At 39.4% G+C, this 24,913-nt stretch overlaps 1 protein-coding gene across 1 annotated transcript in view; it reads left to right on the top strand.

The window, feature by feature from the left end:
- The window catches only part of Slc9a2 (solute carrier family 9 member A2), a 108,461-nt gene that overhangs the window by 23,858 nt on the left and 59,690 nt on the right, over window positions 1–24,913 (top strand). The window contains exons 2-3 of the mRNA XM_004651784.2: window positions 14,332–14,795; window positions 21,987–22,237. Of these exons, the coding sequence (XP_004651841.1) occupies window positions 14,332–14,795; window positions 21,987–22,237 (715 nt within the window). The remainder of the gene's footprint in view (window positions 1–14,331; window positions 14,796–21,986; window positions 22,238–24,913) is intronic.

Below are 24,913 nucleotides of genomic sequence, written 5' to 3'. Positions count from 1 at the left end.
AGGTTATTATATATTTTTTCAATCCCTTTTAAAGTAGAGCAAAAATAAATGAATTAATAAATAAAATGTGGTCATTTTTTAGAATATTTTCTTGTTTACCTGGGACTAACATTATCTCTCCTGAAGGTCTCCTCTGTTGCCCTCTGCTAATTTCCTGTTGCCTTTTGTGCCAGTAACAACTGTGCCATTTTATTTAGTTGATTTGTTGTTATTATTGTTGTTATAAAACTCTTTTCCTAAGTTTTTGTTAGTTGTATTTATTATTTTTTTTTTTCTGATTCTGACTTCTACATTGTTGCCCTTTTGTATACCCTGCTATCTGGAAATTTCCTGTATTTTGTTTTACTTGCTTTCTTCCCAGAATTTGACAGATAGGTCATATTGTAGCAATAATGATAAAATATAGTGAATCAGTTTCATCACTCTTACTTTTCTGCAGATCTTTAGTTTTTAAGCTCAGTTTCCATATTTAAATATAATATTAAAATAGTTTCATTATAAGAGAGGAGTATTTTCTCATGTATTTTATGGGCCTCTGAGGCTCTGGCTCTTTGATTTGGTAGGAGTTGATTTTTCTCTGTGTTGGTCTCCTTCCCCTTGTGCTGGTATCCGGTTCATCAGGAAAACAGCACCCTTGCTTGTTTCACCAATTTTCCTTAGTTTCAGCCAGGGCCCTTTTGAAGTATGATGGGGTGGCTCTGTCCTTAGGATTTATATCTATCTGAAAAATAGAGGCAGTTTCTCCAACGGAGAGTAAGTTAGTACCAGGACAAATGAGATAACCCTTACTTTTTTTTTAGAGAGAGAATTTAATAGGTGTTGGCCCTCTTGTAGCCCATGATTGGTGGTAGCTTGATATTGAAGAGTGGGCTGTTTGGATATGGTTCTGACTTGTTTCCCAGTTCCAGCTATGGTTCCCGCACCACTGAGGGGCTCAGTTAGCTGAATCAATAGCAGTTGGTTCCCCACCACAGCTGTGTGCCACTACTGCACTTGTGTGGGCATCACAACAGGTTATTTGTTGCTAAGTAGGTTAGACCATGAGTTGCTTGGACACATATTGGTCATTCCCATGTATTTTATATGTGAAGTGTCTGCCATTCTCCTCCCACTGAATTTTTATTGCAATTAAAATAAAATAATAAAATTTTAAAGTACCATCTTTATAGATATTTATGTGCTGGTAATAAAAATTGAATGACAATAGGTACAGTAGTCCAAAACTATAAACAGAACTTACCAGGAAATGCAAATATGCTGAAAGTAGACTGGGTACAGTGCATCCCAGAGCCCAGACATGCCCTTCAGCCTATGGGTTGAGAACAATTTTCACATTTTTATTTAATTTTAATATGACTTGAATTCAGCTCCTCATGCTTACACAGCAAGAGTGTTTCCTCTCTGAGCCATCTGTCCATCCCCAATAGTCACATTTCTAAATGGTTAAAATCAAATCTAACAAAGAACATTTTGTAACATGTAAACTTGTATGGAATTCTAGTTTCCATTGCATTAATAAAATAAAACATAGCCATACTCAGTCATTTTGCTTTTATCAATGACTGCTTTTCCACTGCAAAGACAAATTCTAGTCAGACTTGCAGGCTCTATGGCACTGTGCTAAAAAGGCTGGACAGCCTCTGGACTCTACAGTACATTAACTCTGGGACCCATACTCAGCATCAAAGAAGTTCTTTGACTTTTTTCTTTAATAACTGATATATGTACTTTAAAAGTACAATTATTTATTTATTTTCAAGCAGACAGATGGAGAGAAAGAGAAAGAGAAAGAGAAAGAAAGCATGGGCATACCAGGGTCTGCCTCAAACTGCTGCAAACTTCAAATGCAGGCACCACTTTGTGCATCTGGCTTTACGTGAGTACTGGGGAACTGAGCGCATCTTGTTAGGCTTTGTAGGCAAACCCGTTAACCACTGAGATATCTCTCCAGCCCCTTATATATTTCATGACATGACAAGATGGGATGATCACCCAGGAAAAGGCAATTCTGTCTTGTTCAGGTTTGCTCAAGTTCCCTTCATGAAAGATACACAGAAGTGGAATTACTGCAAATACATTTCTAATGGTAATTTATTTGTTTTCATCTGTGACTAGTGAAATTTAAAAAGCCCTTTTTGTTTGTTTTTACCAGTTATTTTGTTGATAACTTGACTGCTATTCTCATGAAGGCATATCCAGGAAACCTTATCTCCAGCTGCATGTCCTACTGCAATTTATGTTTGCCCAAGAACACTGAGCTAAGATGTCCTGTAACCTCCCTTAATCTAATCCCTTTTTGCTCATGGAACAACTGGGTAAATTCAGTAGCTACTGTCCTATTTCAAGAAAGGGTCACAGCATCCAAGAGAAAGAAGAACAGATGTGTTAAGACTATAAATCTGTGATTTTGTCAACAAGTGCTCCTAAGTTTATTGCTGTTCTTTCCTGATTTTATTACCTGATTTTCTTTCCCTTTCCATTCCTCCCTGTCTTCTTTAGCTATTAGCATCCCTTCTTTCCTTCTCATTGCATCCTGCATTTATGTTGCTGAATCTTATTTGCTCCACCTTGATCGTTTCCTACTGGCTGAGATCCCAGTCTGTACCTGTACCATGCATGCTGCTGCATGAGCACAGCTAACATTGTCCTCTGAGATCCATGGGCACTGCCTCTGTTCCTTGTTTAGCTCATCTGCTAAGTTTCTCCTGCTCCACTGTTTGGTATAAGCAATTGCTTTCCACATGGTGGGAGGACACAGGCCTGGATCCCTGAGGCTGGAATAGTGAAAGAAAAAAAAAATAATAATAAAAGACTCAGGAACACCAAATGGATGTCTCCCAAACCAGGACTCTTCTGTTTGACTCTTGTGTTTTGTTACTCTTGTTGCATTGCACCACAAGTGTTTTCTCTTGCTTTTATTATGAAGCAGGACTAGAATGTGGAGCATTGGTCATGTTACAAGGACAGTAGTCAGTGTTGTTACGTCAACAGGCCAGTTGCCATTACAGATGTTACCTATGAGATTTGTATTCCCCTGCTTCACAGATAAAGGGGCATAGGTATTCTAGTAACCCAACTAAAGTCACAGACCAGGAGTGGGAAAACTAGATTTCAAGCTGGTTAGGGGGTGGTGGTCACATGGAAGCCTTAACAATCTATGCAAGTAAACCTTTACTTTGGGTTGTGTTTTAGAGGGGAGATGATTATTCTTGGACCCTGTGAAACCCCAAAGGCTACTGTTGACATGTTCTTATCATCATGATGGGAAATGTTGCCTATAAAAGGAGGCAGTGTGCAAGAGATTATAATGTGACTTTTCAGGGGAATCTTTTTATTTCCGTTTGACCATGAGGTTTAGGGGTTGGCCAGTGGTCATGGGTAAAGGATAGCTGCATCCTTTGAGTGCATTACTTCCTCATGTATACCTGCAGTCTGCTAGAGCACAATAATAAAATGATCAACACTGCATAGATGATTTGAATACCCCACATACAGATGTTCACTATATCCTTTAGAAATTAGTGTTTTAAATCCATTCAAATTATCCTGATTATATTGCTTTGGCTTAGCAAGTGATTCATGCTGTGGCTTTAGTCTTGTTTGTAATAAGGATTTACTTATTACAGCATCTGTGACTGTAAGTTTATAAGGAGATATTTTATCATCACAGCTTTACTATCCTATAATCCTGATACATTTCTGCTTTTGACTAACTCTGCTGTTATAACAGAGCACCACAGAGGGGATAATATTTTAAAAAATACATCTATTTCTTCAGTTCTGGAAACAGGACATCCAAGATGAAGACATCAGCCTTTGGCATTTGTTGAGTCTTCTTGCTGCATCCTCACACAGCAGAAGGCAGAAAGACAGGCAAAAGGGAAGAAGAGCAAGCTAACCCACAAATGCTTCAGAACTCTCTTCTTTTTTAAAATTTTCATTAGATATGGATATATTTAGTATGTAAACAACACATGTTGATACCATCCTTTCCCTCATCTGTGCCCCTTTTATGAAGAGGCCTTCTTCATTGGAGATGCAGGTCAACCTCATGGGGATTGTGGATCATGCATTATGGGGGCAGCAGTCAGTTATGGAAGAGAGGCAATGTCGCTGTGCAAAATGTCCCAACTTGTGGCTGTAACAATCTTTCTATCCTCTCTTCCATAAAATTCCCTGAGCCATGCTGGGAACATTTTAAGTCTACTTCAATGATGGGCCCTTAGGAGCCTCTGTATCTCTTGTTTGGTAGGTGTTGAGTACCCTCAGTGTCTATCTCCCTCACCCTTGTGTTGATACCACATTCACTAAGAAAGCAGCACTCTTGCTCATTTCCCCAGTTCCTCTGTGGCTTCAGATAGGGTTGGGGTATAGGGCACTGGGTGGTTTATCTGATCAGGTCCAGCTCCTGGCTGAAAAAGAGAAGCAGATTCTGAAACGGAGAATGAAGTCAAGCACCAATTAAATGGGATAACCATTTATTAATCTAGAGAGAATTAAAACAGTGTAAACCCTCTTATAGTCTAAGGTTAGTGAGAGCTTGCCAGTGGAAAGCAGAATCATTTTCTGGATATGATTCTGACTTGTTTCCCAGTTCGAGATATGGCTTCTGTTGCAGTCCAGTTCGCCTTGCTGGTAGAAATCACCCAATAAGAGTAGCTTCTGGGAAAAAGAGATTTATTTTGGCTTACAGGCTCGAGGGGAAGCTTCACGATGGCAGGGGAAAACGATGGCATGAGCAGAAGGTGGACATCACCCCCTGGCCAACATAAGATGGACCACAGCAACAGGAAGGTGTGCCAAACACTGGGATGGGGAAACTGGCTGTAAAGCCCATAAGCCCACCCCCAACAGTACACTCCCTCCAGGAGGCATTAATTCCCAAATATCCATCAGCTGGGAACCTAGCATTCAGAACACCTAAGTTTATGGGGGACACCTGAATCAAACCACCACATTCCGCCCCTGGCCCCCATAAACTGATATCCATACATGATGTAAAATACAATGCTTTCAGTCTGACTTTAAAAGTCCCCATAGTTTTTATCAATCTCAATGATGTTCATACATCCCCATAGTTCAAGAACTTTTAACTGAGCCATAATACCAAAATATAACCTCAAAAAACCCAGAATGGCACAGAATAAATATTCACACTGCAATAGATGACATTGGGCATAGCAAAGAAACATTCAACCAATACAAGATTTAAAACAACCAGGACAAACATCAAACTCTGTAGCTTCAAGTCCAGCAACTCAAACCAGTGACAAATCTTCAAGTCTGATAATTCTAACCAGCAACAAGTCTCTGGCATTCCAATTCCGCCCCTCCAGCTAGGTTACTCGCAGTCCTGGGAAACTTCATCGGGGCCGGCAGCTCCTCGGCAGCCATCTCATGGTCCCGGCATCTCCACTGGGTCTCCACTGCAAGCCACGGTTCATCCTCATGGCCCCATGGGGTCTCTATGCAGGCAACCAGCAAACCCGCTTCACACTGCCCATGGCCATTTCCAAAACACAAGACCGTGTTGCAAACTCAATGACCCTCTTTCCAGCATTTCTTATACTCCACAATACCAGGTAGGGTGCCAATTTGTTAATCCAGGGGGAGTAAAGCAGACTTTGAAGAACAGGACACTCCTTGAGCACTCAGGCCCCTTCAAAAGAGTCGACATTCTTCCTGTTGCCCCAGCGCAGGTCAGCTAGCCCAGTCTCAAAGGTTGTAATCTCTCAGTTGCAGCTGAACGGGCAACAGTTCACCCAAAGATTTTTATTTCTGTGCCATATCCCTCTGCACACACCAGTTCATTTCTACGCTAAGCAACCCTGCACAACTTCTCAGGACATGGGCACAAGAGCAAGCTTCTCACACAAACTGCTAGCCCAGTCCAGGCACAGCTCTTTCTCACCCTCATAAACCAAACCTCACAGTCCATAGTTCTTACTGCCTTCAGGTCTTTCAGCTCAGACCAGAATAGTCCATCAAGCTGTACTTACAGCACTGCAAGGCATCTCTTAGGCCAAGGTTTCAAATCCTCCCACATTCCTCTTGAAAATCAGCTCCAAAAGGCCGAAGCCACACAGTCAGGTGTCTAGCAGCAATCCCACTCCTCGGTACCACTTTACTGTTGCAGTCCAGTTCGCCTTGCTGGTAGAAATCACCCAATAAGAGTAGCTTCTGGGAAAAAGAGATTTATTTTGGCTTACAGGCTCGAGGGGAAGCTTCACGATGGCAGGGGAAAACGATGGCATGAGCAGAAGGTGGACATCACCCCCTGGCCAACATAAGATGGACCACAGCAACAGGAAGGTGTACCAAACACTGGGATGGGGAAACTGGCTATAAAGCCCATAAGCCCACCCCCAACAATACACTCCCTCCAGGAGGCATTAATTCCCAAATATCCATCAGCTGGGAACCTAGCATTCAGAACACCTAAGTTTATGGGGGACACCTGAATCAAACCACCACAGCTTCCTTTGTACTGAGTGATCTGTTAACCAATGCAAGAGCAGTTGGTTACCCACCATGGCTGTGTACTACTATTGCACTTGTGTGAGCATCACCTCAGGTTTTTTGCTTCTGAGCCACATAGACTTTGAGTTACTCAGACCGATGTTGGCCACTTCATCCAAGAAGTTCATGTATCACCTTCCAGCACCAGATGGGCTAATTGTCTTGGGACTGGCTCTCCTCCATATTCCAACCAGGTCTAAGCCCACCCCTCCCTATTGTCCAAGTCTCAAGATGATATTCAGTTATGTCAGCAACGTAGGCTGTTCCAGGTTAGGAACTTCAGATAAGTGAGATCATGTAATGGTTGTGTTTCTGTGATTGTGTGAGTTCACTTAAATGATCTGTTCCAAGTTCAACCATTTTTATACAAATTGCAATGTTGATTTTTTTCTCACTGCTGAGTAGAATTCCATTGGGTAGATATACCACATCTTGGTTATCCATTCATCCATTGATGGGCACCAGGGTTGATTCCAATTTTTAGCTACTATGAATTGAGTAGCTATAAACATGGTTGAGCAAATATCTCTGACCTGAGATATGGAGCTTTTCGTGTAAATGCCCAGTAATGAAATAACAGGGTCTGTTGGTAACTCTGTATTCATCTTTTTCAGGAGCCTCCATATAGATTTCCATAGTGGTTGCACCAGCTTACATTCCCACCAACAATGAATGTTCAGGACCTTTGCATCTAAGCTCATTAGTGATATAGACCTATAGTCTTCTTTTCGTGTTACATTGTTACATTAGGTTGATGCTAGCTTCATAAAAGGAGTTGGGGAGGATTCTAGGTCTTAGTTATGTGGAATAGTTTGAGAAAAATTGGTTTCAGTCCTTCAGTGGCGGTTTGATAGAATTCAGCTGGAAGCCATTTGGTCCTGAACTTTTCTTTTTGGGGAGGTTTTTGATTAACCCCTTCAATCTCCATGGATGTAATAGGTTTGTTTAGAAGATTAATCTGCTCTGAGTGTAGTTTTGGTTGGTGGTATGTGTCTAGGAATTCATCTGTTTCTTCCAGATTATTCAATTTTGTGGAGTAAAGGTTTGGGAAGTAAGCCCTGAAGATTTCTAAAATTTTATTGATGTCTGTTGTGATTTCACCTTTTTAATTTCTGGTTTTGTTAATTTGAGACTTCTCTTTTTTTTTTTTTTTTTGCTTGACCAATTTTTCCAGGGGTTTGTTGATTTTAATTTTTTGAAAGAAGCAGCTCTTCATTTCATCAGTTTTTAAAAATTATTTTCTGAATTTCTAATACACTAATTTCTGCTCTGATCTTGATTGTTTCCTTTCATCTGGAGCTATGTGGATTAGATTCTTCTTGTTTTTCCAGTGCCTTTAGGTAGACAGTCAGGTTATTATTTTGAGATCCCTCTGTCCTTGAAATGAAGGCATTTAGGGCTATGAATTTTCCCCTTATTAATGCATTTATTGTGTCCCATAAGTTTTGGTAGGTTGTGTTTTCATTATCATTCAATTCTAGGAATTTTGCAAGTTCTTTTTTTTATTTCCTCAACTACTCATTCATTGTTAAAAAGTGTGTTGCTTAGTCTCCAGGAGCTTGTGGAGTTCTTGATGTGTCTTGTGCTGGTAATTTCTAGCTTTAAAGCATTGTGATCTGACATGATGCAGGAAGTTACTTCAGTTTTCCTGACTTTAAGAAGGCATGCTTTATGACCTAGTATATGTTCAATTTTGGAGAAGGTTCCATGGGCTGCTGAACAGAATGTGTATTCTGTAGAGTTGGGATTGAAAGTTCTGTAGATATCCATTGGGTTTAGTTGTTGTTGAGCTCTATTATTTTTATGCTGATTTTCTGCTTGGATGATCTGTCTATTTATGATAGTGGAGTATTGAAGACTCCAACTATGATGGTGTAGGTGTTTGTTTCTGTTTTATTGTCGAGTCTATTTTTTAAAATTTATTTTTTATTGACAGCTTCAATAATTGTAAACAATATCCCATGATAATTCCCTCCCTCTCCCCACTTTCCCTTTGAAACTACACTCTCCATCATATCCCCTGTTCCACTCAATCAGTCTCTCTTTTGATGTCATGATCTTTTCCTCCTATGATGATGGTCTTGTGTAGGTTGGCAATATATATGTCACATATATATATAACAATCCTATTAATTTTCCCCCTCCTTCCCTTTCTATTAGATTTTGTTTTATAAACTATGATGGCCCTGTGTTTGGTGCATACATATTTATGATTATGATGTGCTCATGTTGGATCATTCCCTTGATGAGTAATAAGTGGCCTTCTTTGTCCTTTTTGATTACTTTTGATTTGAAGTCTATATTATCAGATATTAATATAGCAACATTTGCTTTTTTTAAATTACCATTTGCTTGGAATATTATTTTCCAACCTTTCAACCTGAGGTGGCATGTCTCTCTTTAGTGGTGAGTTGTGTTTCTTGAAGACAGCATATAGAAGGGTCCAGTTTTTTGACCCATACTGATACACTGTGATTACCTGTGTCTTTTGATGGGTGAGTTTATTTAAGTTTCTTACTGTGAGGTTGAATTAATCCCTGCCATGATGAAGTGTTTTATGGGATTGGTGTTTTCTTGTGTTTCATACTATTTTGAGCCTGGTCTACTTTGCTTATTGTGATCTTCTTCATGTTGGCTCTTGAGATTGGTTGTTTGACTGTTCTGTGTGGAGTATTCCATCAAGTATTCTCTGTAGGCTTGGTTTTGTGTTCATAAAAATCATAGAGTTGACTTTTTTAATGGAAAGTTTTTATTTCACCATCTATTATGAGTGGTACTTTTGCTGTGTAGAGTAGTTTGGGTTGGAAGCCATAGTGTTTTAGACTTTGAAGTGTTCCATTCTAGGCCCTTAAGGCTTTCAAGGTTTCCATTGAGAAATCTGAAGTTATTCTGATGGGATTGCCTTTCATATTGTAAATTGCTTCTGTCTTGCTACTTTTAACACTCTTTGTTTTCTCTATGATATGTCTTGGAGAGTTTCTTCTTTGGTCTTGTCTGTTGTTCTGTGGGGTTCTTGTATCTGGATGGGCCTCTCTTTTGAGAAATTAAGAATATTTTCTTCAATAATTTTGTTGAATATGGTCTCTATGCCTATGGCCTGGATTTCCTCTCCTTCTGGTATACCTATGATCTGATGTTTGGTCATTTTGGGTATCTCACAGTTCTGTCATATTCTTCTGTTCACTTGAATTTTTGAACTTAACAACGTTTTTGGCCTCCCAATCACTTTCTTCTGTCTTGTCTTCCAAGTCAGAGGTTCTGTCTTCCACATGAATAACTCTGTTGGTGTAGGGTTCTAGAGAGGTTTTCATAATATCTATTTGATTTTTGTTTTCTGTTATTTTGCATTGTGTCCATCTCATTTTTGTGGTATGATTTCAAGTTCTGATTTTCCTGATGCTTCCTGGAATTCATTCTTGCATTTGATCAAGTCTTCATTAAGCTTAATCAGCCTGTTGTTGAGAGTTTCCATTTCTTGACTCAACTTCAATTTATTCATATCACTTTGGAGGGTTCTACCATTTCTTTTGATCAAGCTAAGCCTACTGTTAAAAGCTGAATGCTCTCAGAAATGATTCTGTTCAATTTCATTGATATGATTGTTGGTCATTTGATGATTTGCTTCCAATTCAGCAGTTTTTTGTTTTGTTTTGTTTTTCATCAGAGGCTCATTGGTGGTTGTGTTTTCATCTTGTGAATAAATTTCTGTTGCTCACTCTATGATTTCATTGGTGGCTTCTATTGTAGGTCTAGGCATCTGTGGTGGTGCTCTCTTAATCTAACTTTTTATGGCTTTTTTGTGTTGTTTACCCATTTTAGGAAGACTCTTTATTTTATTCAGGTGGAAGCAAGTTTTTGTAATTTTTCCAGTGCACCCTCTGACTCAGGTGAACAGGGATGTTGATACCCAGTGGCCAATCAGGATACCAGAGCAAAAGGCTTGATTCTGAAGCTCATAGAGTGACTAGGGCCCCCCAAGTAAGACACGATGGGACCTACCAGGACCAGGGAGCTGGGAGGAGCCAGGGAATAGGCATCTGGCTTATTTATTTTGTGGCACACTCCAGAATACACAGTGGCCCAGGGAACTTGGTCCAGGGAACTGGGAGGAGCCAGGAAGGAGGGGTCTGACCTATTAACTCCACACTGCCACACCTGATTGCACACTGTCCACACGTGGTGCCTAGTGGAAGTCTCTTCTCAAAGAACTTTAATCTTTAGTCCAGTTCACAAGGAAGGAACCTGCCTGCATACTCCCCTCTCACAGACCCCACAATTGATCCTGTCATGTTGGAATTATGGAGGGGACCCATTCAAGCTTCTTATATTCTGCTTCAATTCTGAACTACATTAAGTGTCTCAGGAGAGCTGCTGTTGCCTTGTAAATATGGACTCTCCTCAAGCTCCACCAAATGATATTCTTGGATTGTCACTTTCCATGTTACCCTCATATGCTTGCCCAAACAGAATTTCCCTCCTTTGGCGATTTGCATGCAAATGTATATGCTTAATAGCCTTAGGTATATTTTGATTAACATTAAGCTTCCTTCTTAGTCTTCAGCAGGCAGAGCCCTGCAGGAGAAGGTGTGTCACTGGGGGTGGGAGGTGTAGATTATGAGTCCAGCCCACTAGGTACTACTAAGTAGAGAGCCAGCTTGAGCTCTGTCTATTCCTACTTGTTGGCTCAGTTGGTTTTGGAAGTATGATGAAGTGAGCCAGTTTCTCTTCCATGAAGAAGCTTGCCTGGAATCGATAAGGCTGAAATAAATCCTTTCCACCCATGTACTGCTTTTGATCAGGTATTTGTCTCAGCAACCAGAAGGAAACTGCATCCTCTCACTATTGTCTGCATTTGAGGTACATTGGACTTCACCATGGACTTGGAGACAGATCTTTTCTTCTGCATTTTTCTTCCCTAGAAAGCTCTCCATGGAGTTTAGTGTCTGCCACTCTTTTCAAAACCTTCATGGATACTCCTGAGTATCTTCCTCCTCTGTATTCTCATCATCCTTGGTGGTCTTTGAACATACTTTGCATTGTTCTGGAGTAAGACATAGTTACATCTCTTTTTCTTTTTTATTAGTTTTGTACTCAGTGAATACAGTCAAGTTGGTACCATTGTTAGCATTCTCCCTGTCCTCTCCCATCCATAGGGACCCTCCTAGTTGGGGAATATGGGTAGTGCATTATGGGGTTAGCCATCACTTATGGGTAGGAGGTAATAATCTCTGTGTATTGTGACCCAACGTGTGGCTCAGACATTCTTTCTGCCCCTTCTTCCACAAATTTCCCTGAGCCATGTTGGGTTCATTTTAGGTCTACTTCAGTGATGAGGCCTTAGGAGCCTCTTTGCTGGTTTGGTAGGAGTTGATTGTTCTGTGTCTATCTCCTTCACCCTTTTGCTGGTACCAGGTTCACCACAAAAACAACACTCTTTCTTGTTTCCCCACTTATTCTTAGTTTCAGCTGAGGCCCTTTTGAGGTATGATGGGGTGGTTCTTTCCTTATGATCTGTGTCTATCTGAAAAAGAGAAGCAGATTCTCTAACAGAAAGTAAAGTTAGCACAAGATGAATGGAGTAACCATTGTTTCTTTAGATAGAATTTAATAGGTATAGGCCCTCTTGTATCCCACGCTTGGTGGGAGCTTAATAATGGAGAGTGGGCTCATTTTTGGATATGATTCTTACTTATTTCCCAGCTCCAACTATGGGTTCTGTTCCACTGAGTAGGTCAGCTATCCAAATAAAGAGCAGTTGGTTTCTCACCGTGGCTGTGCACCACTATTGCACTTGTGTGAGCATCACATCAGGATGTTTGCTGCTAAGTATGTGAGACCATGAGTTGCTTGGACAGATATTGGTCATTTTCTAGCAGTCGCTCATGTAGCACATTCTGGCACTAGATGCACTAACTGTCTGGGGACTGGCTCTCTTCCATCTTCCAACCATGTCCTTCCATGTTATGTGCCAACAGCATATGGTGTCTTCAGCAGTAGGGTCTTACCACTTACCTTTGGTGGGTCATCAAGGACTCTGAATGGAATTTGTCTTCTTTTGGGAAACCTTGTAGGTCTCTCTGATCAAGAGCTCATTGTGGATGATAACCACATGCTGGTACTGGGAGCTACAGATCAGTGCCCAAGAAGAGAAGGAAGAAAAAGATAACTAATATAAAAGAGATAGAGAGAAGGGGGGGGAGAGAGAGAGAGAGAGAGAGAGAAAGAAAGAAAGAAAGAAAGAAAGAAAGAAAGAAAGAAAGAAAGAAGGAAAGAAAGAAAGAAAGAAGGAAAGAAAGAGGAGAAGATTAAGATCAGTTTCATTGTACCCTCTCCAGGGCTTTGTGATTCAGGTGTTCCCTCTAAGGACCTGGTGAAGGTTCAACCATTTGGTCTGTCTTTTAGGATGTAGAATTTTATGGTATCATTGCCCTTTGGGTCCAGTATTGTGTCCCTCCCTTCCTCCCATACCTTCCCCTCCCTCCCCACTCACCCTATTGTCTGGTCCTCGGGCTGCTTGCTAGGTATGTTGGCATCTGGGGTAGATTCAGGTTAGGAGCTATAAATGAGTGAGACTATGCAGCAATTATCTTTCTGTGATTGGACGAGTTCACTGAGAATGATCTGTTCCAGGTTCATCTATTTTTCTTCAAATTTCATTGTGTTGTTTTTCCTTACTGCTGTGTAAAATTTCATCTTGTAGATATACCACATATTATTTATCCATTCATCTAATGATGGACATCTGGGTTGATTCCAGCTCTTAGCTACTATGAATTGAGCAGCTATAAACATGATTGACCAAATCTCTCTGAACTGAGGTGTGGAGCTTTTAGGGTACATGCCCAGCAAGGGAATAACTGGGTCTGTTGGTAACTCTATAGTCAGCTACATCTCTTGTTTTCCACATAATTAGGAAATCTGAGTGTGGTGATCATGTGGTATTTAGCCCTTCAAGAAGTAGTTACGATGTATTGAGTGGTTGTTTCTGAAAGGCCTCTATACATCTCAAAATTAAACATAATTTAATATTAAAAATAAAAGAATATAAAAAGAAAAATAATGAAATTTCTAATTTTTAAGGGTGTCAGAGGAGGTCTGACACTGGAGAGAGGTCTCAGTGGTTAAAGGTACTTGCAAAGCCTGCCATCTTGTGTTCAATTTTACAGTACATACATAAGACAGGTACACAGAGTGATGTTTCTGGAGTTTTGTTACAGTGGCAAAAGGCCCTGGCACACCAATGTTCTCTTTTTATCTCTCTCTGTGTTTCTCACATAAATAAATAAATATTAACAATTAAAACATTTTTACAAAAGTACACTAGAGAAAGCAGTTATAATATAAAAGCTGAATTGTGGCCAGGTCATCTCAATAAGTCTCTGGATATCTTTACATCTTGGTAGCTACTTGAACTTTAAAATTATAAAAATAATTGACTTGCTTTTTTGTTAAGGTTTTTCTAAGGTTGCAATCAGATATTACATATAAAAATGTTTGGAAAATCATTAAATAATTTTACATACAAAATTGAATTTTTTATTTCTATAGTTTTAATATTTAAAATAAATTAATGAAGGTGCAGAAAAACAAAATATATATATTCTGTATATACTGTGTACTAACAGTATTCTAATTCTGACTTAAATTTTGATTTCTGCCTAAATAATATTTATTGCATGTACATAAATAAATGTAAGAGTAGGTTTGATGAGATTGTTTTGCTGTCTGTAAGACATCTGTATAACCAGTTACTACTACCCTGAAGATGTTGAAATCAGAACCATTGGTCTTGTATCTGTGTTTGTCTAACAGGATTCCATCTCTATCACAAGTTGCCAACAATCGTGCCTGAGAGCTGCCTTCTCATCATGGTTGGACTTTTACTAGGTGGTATTATTTTTGGTGTTGATGAAAAATCTCCCCCTGCAATGAAGACTGATGTGTTTTTCTTATATCTCCTGCCACCCATCGTGCTTGATGCTGGTTATTTCATGCCTACTCGACCCTTCTTTGAGAACCTTGGCACCATTTTCTGGTATGCTGTTGTAGGGACACTCTGGAATTCCATTGGCATTGGGGTATCTTTGTTTGGCATCTGTCAGATTGAAGCTTTTGGCCTCAGTGACATCACTCTGCTCCAGAACCTGCTCTTTGGCAGTTTGATCTCTGCTGTGGACCCCGTGGCTGTGCTTGCTGTCTTTGAGAACATTCATGTCAATGAGCAGCTCTACATCCTGGTCTTTGGCGAGTCCCTGCTGAATGATGCAGTCACAGTGGTGAGTAACAAATACATGGGGCATCACTGTAGTACATGGGGACCATTTTCCACCTGCACCTTACAAGAGCTCCCTATGACGATGTAGAACAGATGACTTACCAGCTTCACTTACCTCACTCTACGCTAACAGCATGCTGTGACCTCAAGTGTAGGGAAGTGTTTTTACACTTGGAAGAGAAACCAGTGTCACAATACACACTGGTTGTATGCCTTCTAATTCAAATCCATTCTGACACTTTCTACCTGCACAGAACTCCAGACCCAAGTGGCTTATTTCTCAAGACCATCCTTATTCAGATAATGGCAAGTTGAAGCTTGCTTAATCCATGCTTACCCACAGGCTATGTGATGGGATTCCCATGATCTTCTCCTTGCTAGAGTAGTTTATGAACTCAGGAAAACACTTCCATCTAGAAGATCTCTGAACTTGTGTTCTTGTGTAAGCCTTGTTACATTTTGATTGATTGTAACATTAGCCACAGATGATCACCTTAACCTTCAACATCTACTTCTTCATAGGGATGAGGTTGAGGCTCAGTATTCTGACCTTTGAATCCTACTTGGTCTTTTCAGTAACCAGCTCCCATCTAGTGGGTGCTACCAGTCAACTGTTAGCATTAAAAAAGTTGTTACTTTGTACATTCTAAGGATTTTAAAAGTTGTATGCCTGGCAAATAGGTTGAAGACCAAATATATATATTTCACAATATCCTAGTTCCTCACTTGGATTAATAACCTTTTGTTGTGGTCTTGAAATCCTTGATACATGTTTTAATTAGTTAGCTTTGTTTGGTTATTTATTAGTGTACCATTGCCCCTCCATGTTGATTTTGCTCTGGGCCCTACAAAGAGTGCAGCTGATATCTGCACATGAATCCTTTGTCTCTCATGTTTGACCACTTGGGCATTTTTAAGAGTAGTGGAGTTTAATCATAATGAAAAAGACTTCATATTCCAGAGGTCTTAAGGGAAGTAGTGCTTTCAGTACATGATATATATAATGCTTGTGAAATAATATTTTACTAAGTGTCATTATCAATAGTTACTGTTTTGCCATAAATGAATATTTTAGAAAACACACTATTTTCAATTCCCTCTTAATTGCCACCTCACTAGTTGGAAGCTGTTATGTTCTTAATGTTGGCAGAAATATTTTTTCTGTCTTCTTAACCCCAACAAGGAGACAAAGTGAGGAAGAAGTTTCCCTTATCCACAGTCCTGTACAGACTTATCCTTCTAGTAGTAGAGACATCACAGTGATCCTGGATTGACAAACCAATTAGTTATCACTGATCATACTGTAGTAAGGGTGACAAGAATGACAGCTACTCATACTTTAGTGAATGCTTACCTTATGTGCAACTAATGTGATAAGTTATGAAGGAGATCCATTTTGCAAATAAAATTTATACAGTGAATATTAACGTAAGGTTACCCAACATACTTTTCAATACCCTCTCTATTAGTTCCTATCAATAAAATATGACTCATTTCAAAGTGGACATAGAAACCAACATAACTCTTTGTCAGCTATATTCTACTGCAAAAGCAAATCCCTGAACTAAATAAAATATTTTCATCTGTATGGATATCCATTAATTCCATGTGGACTTTATAATGTAAGAAATAATTTGACAGCCAATCATCATTTTTCAAACTGCTAAGATAGATTTTTTAAGATAGGTAAGTTAATGTATTCAAGTAATCAACTTCAGTTCATACTGTCTATTATTTATTAACAGTGATTAGTCATTAACTTTCATTGTTAAATTTTGAACGTACAGTAATAGGACATTTTATATAACTCATTCTAATTTCTTAAGACTTCAAGTTTTCCATTGAGACTTGTATTTACATTTAAATTTTACCCTTGATGAAGGAGATTGTAGACACATGAATGGGGAATTCATGGAGTAAAACTAGCGTTAAGGGGAAATTCACAAGGAAATAGAACACCTGCCTACATTCCTTCTCAAGCAGCTTAGTAGAGTTGGATTCAGAATGACATGCCTGCATTTTTGCCTCTTAGAAAATGCCTCATTTGAACATCTTGGTAATTCATTCTTTGAATTTTCCAGAATCAGATTTCAGGACAGGATCTGGCTAACTCACCCTTTAGAGTGAGAAAATACAGAGACCGGAAGAGGATCCAGAGGCATGTCCTGTGTGTCCTTTTACAAAGCTGAAGCTGTCAAGTGTGTTTTTGTGGTTGGGGAGAATTGGTTCAGGGAAGGTAAGGAGGCAGCCCGAGTGTCACTATCCTAGTAGGGAAGGAGGAAGAGGACAGAGAAAGGACATGACTGGTGTTCAGAGGTGAAAAGTATTTGTCCATGGCTACTGCCTATTAGAACAAGCAAACTGTTTCATGCGGAAGAATCTTTCTCATAAATTGCATATCCTGCTTTGAAAGCTCCCTCAAACTTCAGAATTAGAGGATATCAGGCCATTCTCAGGAGCTTACATACCTAATGTCAAAAAATAAACTAGCTGTTGTTTCTCTCACATAATTAACTAGATACTCTCCTGAATTGCATGTATATTAATGATAATTAAAGCAGTTGTGATTTACCTTATAGTCAGATTCTTAAAAAACAGAGGTGGAGATGTTCTACTGGAGAGTCTTTGACTATTCAACTAGTCTTATGCCTGGAAGAGATTATGTCTCATAGATTAGGAAAAACATGTGAATACCAGTATCGTGACACACAGCCAAAGTAGGACATCTCTAGTATTTATAGATGGAAGGACATAGGTAAATCAGAGAAAAGAAATGCTAAAAGTACATTCTTTTTTTAAATTGATTTATTTGCAAGCAGAGAGAGAGAAAGATAGAAGAGGAACAGACACACAGAGAGAGTGCTCATGCCAATGCCTCTAGCTACTGCAAATGAACTCCAGATGCATGTGCCCCTTGTGTATATGGCTTACATGGGTCCTGGTGAATCTAGCCTAGGTCCTTTGGTTTCGCAGACAGATGCCTCAACCACTAAGCCATCTCTCCAGCCCCTGAAAGTATATTTTTAAATCAATTGACTCCTCCCCAATCATGATAAATTTAGTTTTGAGCTAGAAAGGTTCAAGGGAAGAAATCCAGGCAAAGTTATCTCAGACCAAGAGAAATTTGTAATATATGTTATAGACCAATCTTTGTTTTGGAATTGTTAGGGATAAGGTAAAACTAGAATTAATGGAAAGGCAAACAATTAAAAACTAAAGCTATGATTTTAAATAGGGTTTTTATGTTGTCCTTCAAAATAAATGTTTTATGTAAATATTTTCAAACTTAAAGATTGTCCGAGGTTTTAGTTTTCCAAGAAGTCCTGCCATTTGTATAGTACTCCATAACTAAATAATATGTTCATATGGTCATTTACAATGTCAACTAGACCCTGTTAATGCAGCCACTGAGTGTTCTAACAAAATTTCTAAGAAGACTTATGGAATATCCACAAATTTTTCGTTGTTATCAGCCTGTATCTAGTGGGCTGAAAGTTGATAAAGGATCTTGCTTTGTAGCTAGAAGCTAGTGGCATACCTTAGGGGTGAGTTATTGTGGGTTGCAAAGTGTAATTTAACCTTAGGAAGATGGAGGTGAAGCACTGACCAGTTGAACTTGTTTTAGGTTTTAAATATAGTAAAAAGAGACCTGAAATTCATGACATAAAGTATTTATATTCTGTTTTTGTACCAAAGTGATATGGACACTGTTTTTCCAGAATAGAGCTGTTTAGACTTATCAGTAGCTATCTCATTCCTGGGCATATGACTAGAGGCCGCTAGAGGAAAGGGCTTTACTTCTTCAGCTTATAGTTCCAGAGACTAGAGCCCATCATGGTTTGGAAAGCATGGAAGGATCAGGAAACTGGTATCGCATCATCACACTGGTAGTACTATAATAGAACAAACAACAAGCATGGCCAGGTATAATACCTCAAGGCCCATCCCCAGTGACTCACTTCCTATGGCAAGACTACTTCTTTCAGGGACAATGTCCCCAAACAGTGCCACCACAGGGGGATTAAGTATCCAGACACATGAGTATATGGGGAGTTTTTACACTCAAATCACTACAATGTAATAAACAGCAATGTGGATGTTTTACCTTCCTGCTTTACATAATTTCTTTGAGTTACTGGACATATTAAATCCCAACTCAAAATATGTCATTCATATATATTTTTTTCAGAATAAAAAGAGCTTTGAAAATGTGATAGGTTTGAAACTACTCAGTTATCAAGTTAGCCCATTAATAATTTAGTAATAGGCATAGCTAGAATTATAATCCTTTAAAATGTACCAGGCCATCTTTTCACAGACTTACTAGAGTCACATCTATACATCCATCATATCTATATAGAATGCATTCACATTCATTAAAACTCTAAAGTTTTTTTTTTCATAGATTCCCTCAAATAAAACAAAAGGATGTAACTGCAAAGAATTATGAGGTTATAACTAGTTGTAACTAAAACAATTTTACCATGGTCTGATCCCTTGTTATTGGGTTCAATGTAAAACTAGTTGAAGGTTGTAGAAGGCTTTTTTTGCTTGTTAAGATAGCATTGGTATCTTGCCGTTTCCTCCAGTAGGGCACTGGCATCTTAGGCAGTAAAGTGATGAAATTGAAGCTTCTTTCTGGTTTCTTAATGTGTCTGTGACATAGTCTCACTCTTTCAGCATTTAAAATAGAATATGCCTTTGATAGATTAGAACACTGAGTTACTGGAAAAATAGTTTTAGAATGACCATGAATGTGCAACCATCCATGGATGCTAGTTCTTTTCTAGACATGAGTTTTTCTTAGATCCCTTATCAGTGTGTTAGGTCGGACAGAATATGGGGGAGGAGGATACATAATCTGGTTCTGTGCAAAATGAATTTTTAATTTTGTTGGAGAAATACAGCCCTCACTCACGTTAGCACCACCCACATATGGTTGCAGATCCTAAAGCACTGGACGGTTTGGGAGCTCATCTGTGGGTTGCAGGTCAAAGACTACAGGGGTTCATGAAGGCTCTGGGAAGGAATGGTAACTTCAGCACTGCTGCCCTTGAAGACATATAAAGTTTCTTAGGGTCTAGGGGCTTTTATCAGCCAAGAAAAATTAATGGAAAGAAAATCAGGGTCAGGAATGAGTAGATATGATATACTTTGTAGATCTGTGGTTAAACCCTGCCCAGACTTTCCAGGGTGTTGGAAAGAAAGAAAAATAAGAGAAGCTTGAGGAAAGGAAAAACAAGTGTCCCATGTGGATTGAGATTGTCAGACCTGCCCAATGTCTGACAGCCAAAGATTCAGTCTTTTGAATGGAAAATGGAAAAATACAATGACAACATTTAAAGACAACAAGTCTAGTTGATGGCAGTAGGTGGATTAAAGGGAGGCATGAAACTCCCCAGGGAAGACTGGAGACAGGAAGGACAAAAATCTGGGTGTGGCACAGACTAGGGATCTAAGTGGACCTGGACAGAAGCTGTCAAATAAAAAATCCTGAAATGATGTACCAAACAGACCTGGAACAGGCCTGGAAACCCACCTCTCTCCTTTCCTTCCAAGCTCCTGGTGACTGCCACCTTTGTCTTGGCTGCTTGGAGGTTAGAGGTGTGTATCAACTCTCCAGTCCCCTCTGAGGCAATGTTTGTGGCACTACTGTAGGCGCATCCTGATCCCTGCAGCAAGCTCCTGGCTGAAAGTAGGGCATATTGCTTCCCTGATAAGCTTCTTGTGACACATAGCTTCCTAAGAAATGGCTGTTGGGTCTTTTTTGGTGATTTGGAGAAAGGAAATACCCAGTACTTTCAAAGGAGTTATTCAAAAATAGCAGATACCAACTGGGCAACATGGGAAATATAAAGAAAGTGCTGGTTGACCCCAAAAGAGTTTATAATACAGAAAGATAAGTGAAAATATTGATGGCAATCCTGTCATGCAGTATACTATGTAAATGGCCATCAGTGAAGTAGAAATGGTCATGTTATGTTTTCCAGGACCAGGCCTGGTTATGAGCAGGAGTCTGACTCATGTATCTGTGGATGAATCTTAAAGACCTTATTCCCCCAGAAGTCCTGCATTCTAGTATTTCTTCTGACATTTTGTGGCATGTACCTTGGACAAAGTGGATCAATTTTGACTTTGTCAGAACCCAAACTGATGTCCTTGCTAGTTGGCTTGCTAAGGATTGTGGATGTTCCCCAACTTGAAAACACCAGTGTAAAACATGCAGGAAAGTTGCCTGACTTCAACTCAGCTCTCAAGTTGTGGGGCAAACAGTGACAAGGATTCAAACTACTCCTTGCCATTCCAGCTGGCTTGGTGACTTTTACTCATGGTGGAGTAGTATTTGTGGGAAAAGTGAGTAGTATATATGAAGCCTTAATTAAACCAAGATGCAAAGAAACTACAGAGTGGTCACATGCATCCATTTTCTGCTTGAAGAAAATATGTTGTTGGGATGCAGAGATGGGATATGGAATATGGAATGAAGACTGGTGACCTGGAAGATGGTCCCTTCCATGGTATGAGTTGAGGATAGAACCTTGTAAGGTAAATAAACCTTTGCAAAGACCCAGTAAATGTCTCTGTGATTCATAGCTTCCCAAACAATGGCAATATTAGGAGAATGTGCTGGATAGCCAGCAAATGATTTTTAAAGTAACCTTTCAGGTGATAAATGTGAAAAAAATTATGTTGTGGGAATAAGTTAAGAAATACCATTAGGGGCTGGAGAGATGACTTAGCGGTTGAGCGTTTGCCTGTGAAGCCTAAGGACCCCAGTTCGAGGCTCGATTCCCCAGAACCCACGTTAGCCAGATTCATAAGGGGGCGCATGCGTCTGGAGTTCATTTGCAGTGGCTGGAGGCAAGGCGCACCCATTCTCTCTATCTGCCTCTTTTTCTCTCTGTCTGTCATTCTCAAATAAATAAAATTTTTAAGAAAAGCAATGACATGAAAGTTTCCTCTCATTTACCTTTAAAAATAGTTTACCTGACAACACATTTTGCTAATTCATTTTTACTCAATTCCATAATATTAAAATATGTAACAAATTCCTATATGATTGCCCCGTATCATCCATCTGGATATACAGAAGGAATGGTCCTCTAAGAAGGCCAGGTTGGTTTGCCTGTGCCAAGAATGACAGTAGGGCAAGCAGAGAGGGTCTTGACTGTGTATTTCTTTGCTCCCACAGGTCCTCTACAACTTGTTCAAGTCTTTTTGCCAGATGAAAACCATTGAGACCATCGATGTGTTTGCAGGCATTGCTAACTTCTTTGTCGTGGGAATTGGTGGGGTGCTGATTGGAGTCTTCCTGGGGTTCATAGCGGCATTTACCACACGTTTCACACATAACATCCGAGTGATTGAGCCGCTCTTTGTCTTCCTGTACAGCTATTTATCCTACATCACAGCCGAAATGTTTCACCTCTCAGGCATCATGGCGTGAGTATTTCATTGCTCTAAGTACTTGATTATTGCTTGCTTGTTTGTTTGTTTGTTTGTTTAGATAGGGTCTTACACTGGCTCAGGCTGACCTGGAATTAACTATGTAGTATCAGGGTGGCCTCGAAGTCACAGTGATCCTCCTACCTTTGCCTCCTGAGTGCTGGGATTAAAGGCGTGTGCCACCATGCTGGGCTAATTATTACATTTTATTAAATTCATGTAATTCTAAGTTAAGAAATTAGAATTGACTTAGTTATGTAAAAGACTGAGTTTTCTTTGGGTTGGGGAGTCATATGTCTCTCTGTGTGGTGTGCATGTGTGTATACAAGTGTGCACATATGTGTGTGCGTGCACTTGCACATGCATAGCTCAGAGGTTAACATTTGGTGTCTTCCTCATGTTTTATTGAAACAAGGTCTCACACATGAGCCCAGGACTCAGAAATTCAGCTAGTCTAGCCATCTTGCCTAAGTGGCTCTAGTCCTCATGCTTGTAGGGAGGTAGTTAATAGATTGAGCCATCTCCCCTAACCCAAAAGCTGTTTTATATTATAAGAAGAATAACAATTACATTGGTAGGCTTGATGCTAGCATGAAAGAATTTATTCAAGTATTTATTATACTCTGGAGCTAAGATGAAAAAACAACTACAAGTTGACTCTTTAAGTTTCATGTGAAATATGATAATTAATCTGAGGCTGATATTGATCAGATACCAGTATTTTATGAGTCTGATCCCCATACAGTGTGGTCCATGTGAGAGCCTGTGAAATATGTCAGCAAGATTGTGTCACCTAAACTGCGCATGGAGCTCTGGAGGTGTTTCTGTGTCTACATTTGAATAACTTTGGTCCTAGAGATATCTGGCACAGCAGAGTATATTTGAGAGATTAGGGTTAAACTATTTAAAATAGAATGCAAGGATTAAGGGATGTGATCATGTAATTTCAGTTAGGTTATTTTTTTTTTTCCTCTAAGATTTAGAAGTTCAGCTTATTAGAAAGTGAAGAGTTATTGATTGAGGATACACTCAATGTTTCGTTAACCGACTCTGAAGAAGGGGCTCATGAATAGGTGAACTGCAGAATGGCAGTGGACAGAGCACACTGTGATCTTTCGGGTGTCACTTTGAAGAAAGCTACTTATTGGATATAGATGTTTTTGTATTTTCCCAAAACAAGGCCATTATATTAAGGTCATTCTCTTTTATAACTTTATTTTTTATTAGTTATATACATATTTAGTATGTAAACAACACATGTTGGTACCATCCTTACCCTCACCCTCCCCTTTCCCAAAGGGGCCCTCCTCCTTCATACTTTCTATAGGGCCCGTGAGAATGCATTTGTAATGAATGATGGAATGTCACATTTTTTTCTTAATTTTGCCATTTATTTGCATCCACAAAAGTGGTAGGCTTGATGCTAGAGCCTACCAACCAAATGTTTTTGCATTTGCTCCTACAGCAAAGACCTACTTCTGTCTGAGTTCTTCCAATCTAACGTGATGATTAATATGATGATTAAGGACTGCTGGGTTTCATGCCTTTTCATTAGCACTTTTGTAACAGCAGCAAATGAGGTTTATAGTGGAAGGAGCCAAAGGTTCCTCCACAAGGGAAGTGGAACTCATTGTCATGAAGGCCTTCAGTTAAAGGTTGGGTGGTTTTGGTTTCAGAGAGAACCTAAATAAAGCAACATATTAATCCAGTTTGACCCAGTAATGAAATGTTCCTGGTTGCTATTCATATCATTTGTATGCCATCCAGCTTCCTCACTGTTCTTTGAGCACTGTCATTGAAAATGTGTGATCTGCTAGTTCCAAGGTCTGAAGAGAGTGTGGGTTGGAACTGGTGTCTAATTTCTCAGCAGTGTTGTTTTTGAAACAGTTTTGTAAGAACCTTGGATTGAAGAGTCTTACAGTATGGTACAATGGGGCCCATGTGCAGATAGTGCATTATGGAGTATTCATAAAGTAGTTATCTAAACATAGTCAATTTGCCTAATGCTCAAGAACAGAAGTTTGGTCTTTGAAGATTCATAGTAATTGAAGAATTGCACTGGGTTAGAATCAGGAGCATCAGACATGCCAGAGAGGTCTGAAGTATGCTGGGCTTGGAAGGCTTTTGTCAGGGGTCTCTTGTGTAGACAGAGTTATGGGTTTACTTGTGGTAGGGATTCAGAAATTAGAGACAAATATCCATCTATATTTTTAAATAGTAAAGATAATCCCCTGCTGTGGGAGAATAAGCATTAACTTTATTTCCAGTTTAAAAGAGAACACTTATTTCATAACATGGCACACATTTTTATTACTTATATACTAATATTATCATTGTTCATAGTGCACCAAGTACACTAAAAAAACAAATACTTAAAGAAGATGTTTCAGGAAATATAAACATTTTGCATCATACTCATTGTCCTAGGATATCAAATGAAAGGGCACACTCACATTATGTCCTTTGCTCTCAGAAATGGTACCCTGTGCTCAAAAGCAACGTGATCAGTGTGCTGTTCAAAGTCTAAACGTGTGGGATGCTTCCATGTCGTGTAATCACAGGTGCACATGCCCCCTTTAGAAGGTCATTGTGGCACTTCCACATTTCAGTCTTAGTGCTCCCCTTGAGATCTTGGTCTAAGGGGTACAGTTTAATGATGCCAGTAGAATTGGC

Source organism: Jaculus jaculus, chromosome 4, assembly GCF_020740685.1.
Source record: "Jaculus jaculus isolate mJacJac1 chromosome 4, mJacJac1.mat.Y.cur, whole genome shotgun sequence".
Taxonomy (NCBI): domain Eukaryota; kingdom Metazoa; phylum Chordata; class Mammalia; order Rodentia; family Dipodidae; genus Jaculus; species Jaculus jaculus.
Note: the sequence above shows the minus strand (reverse complement) of the source record. Positions and strands in the feature narration are given on the sequence as shown.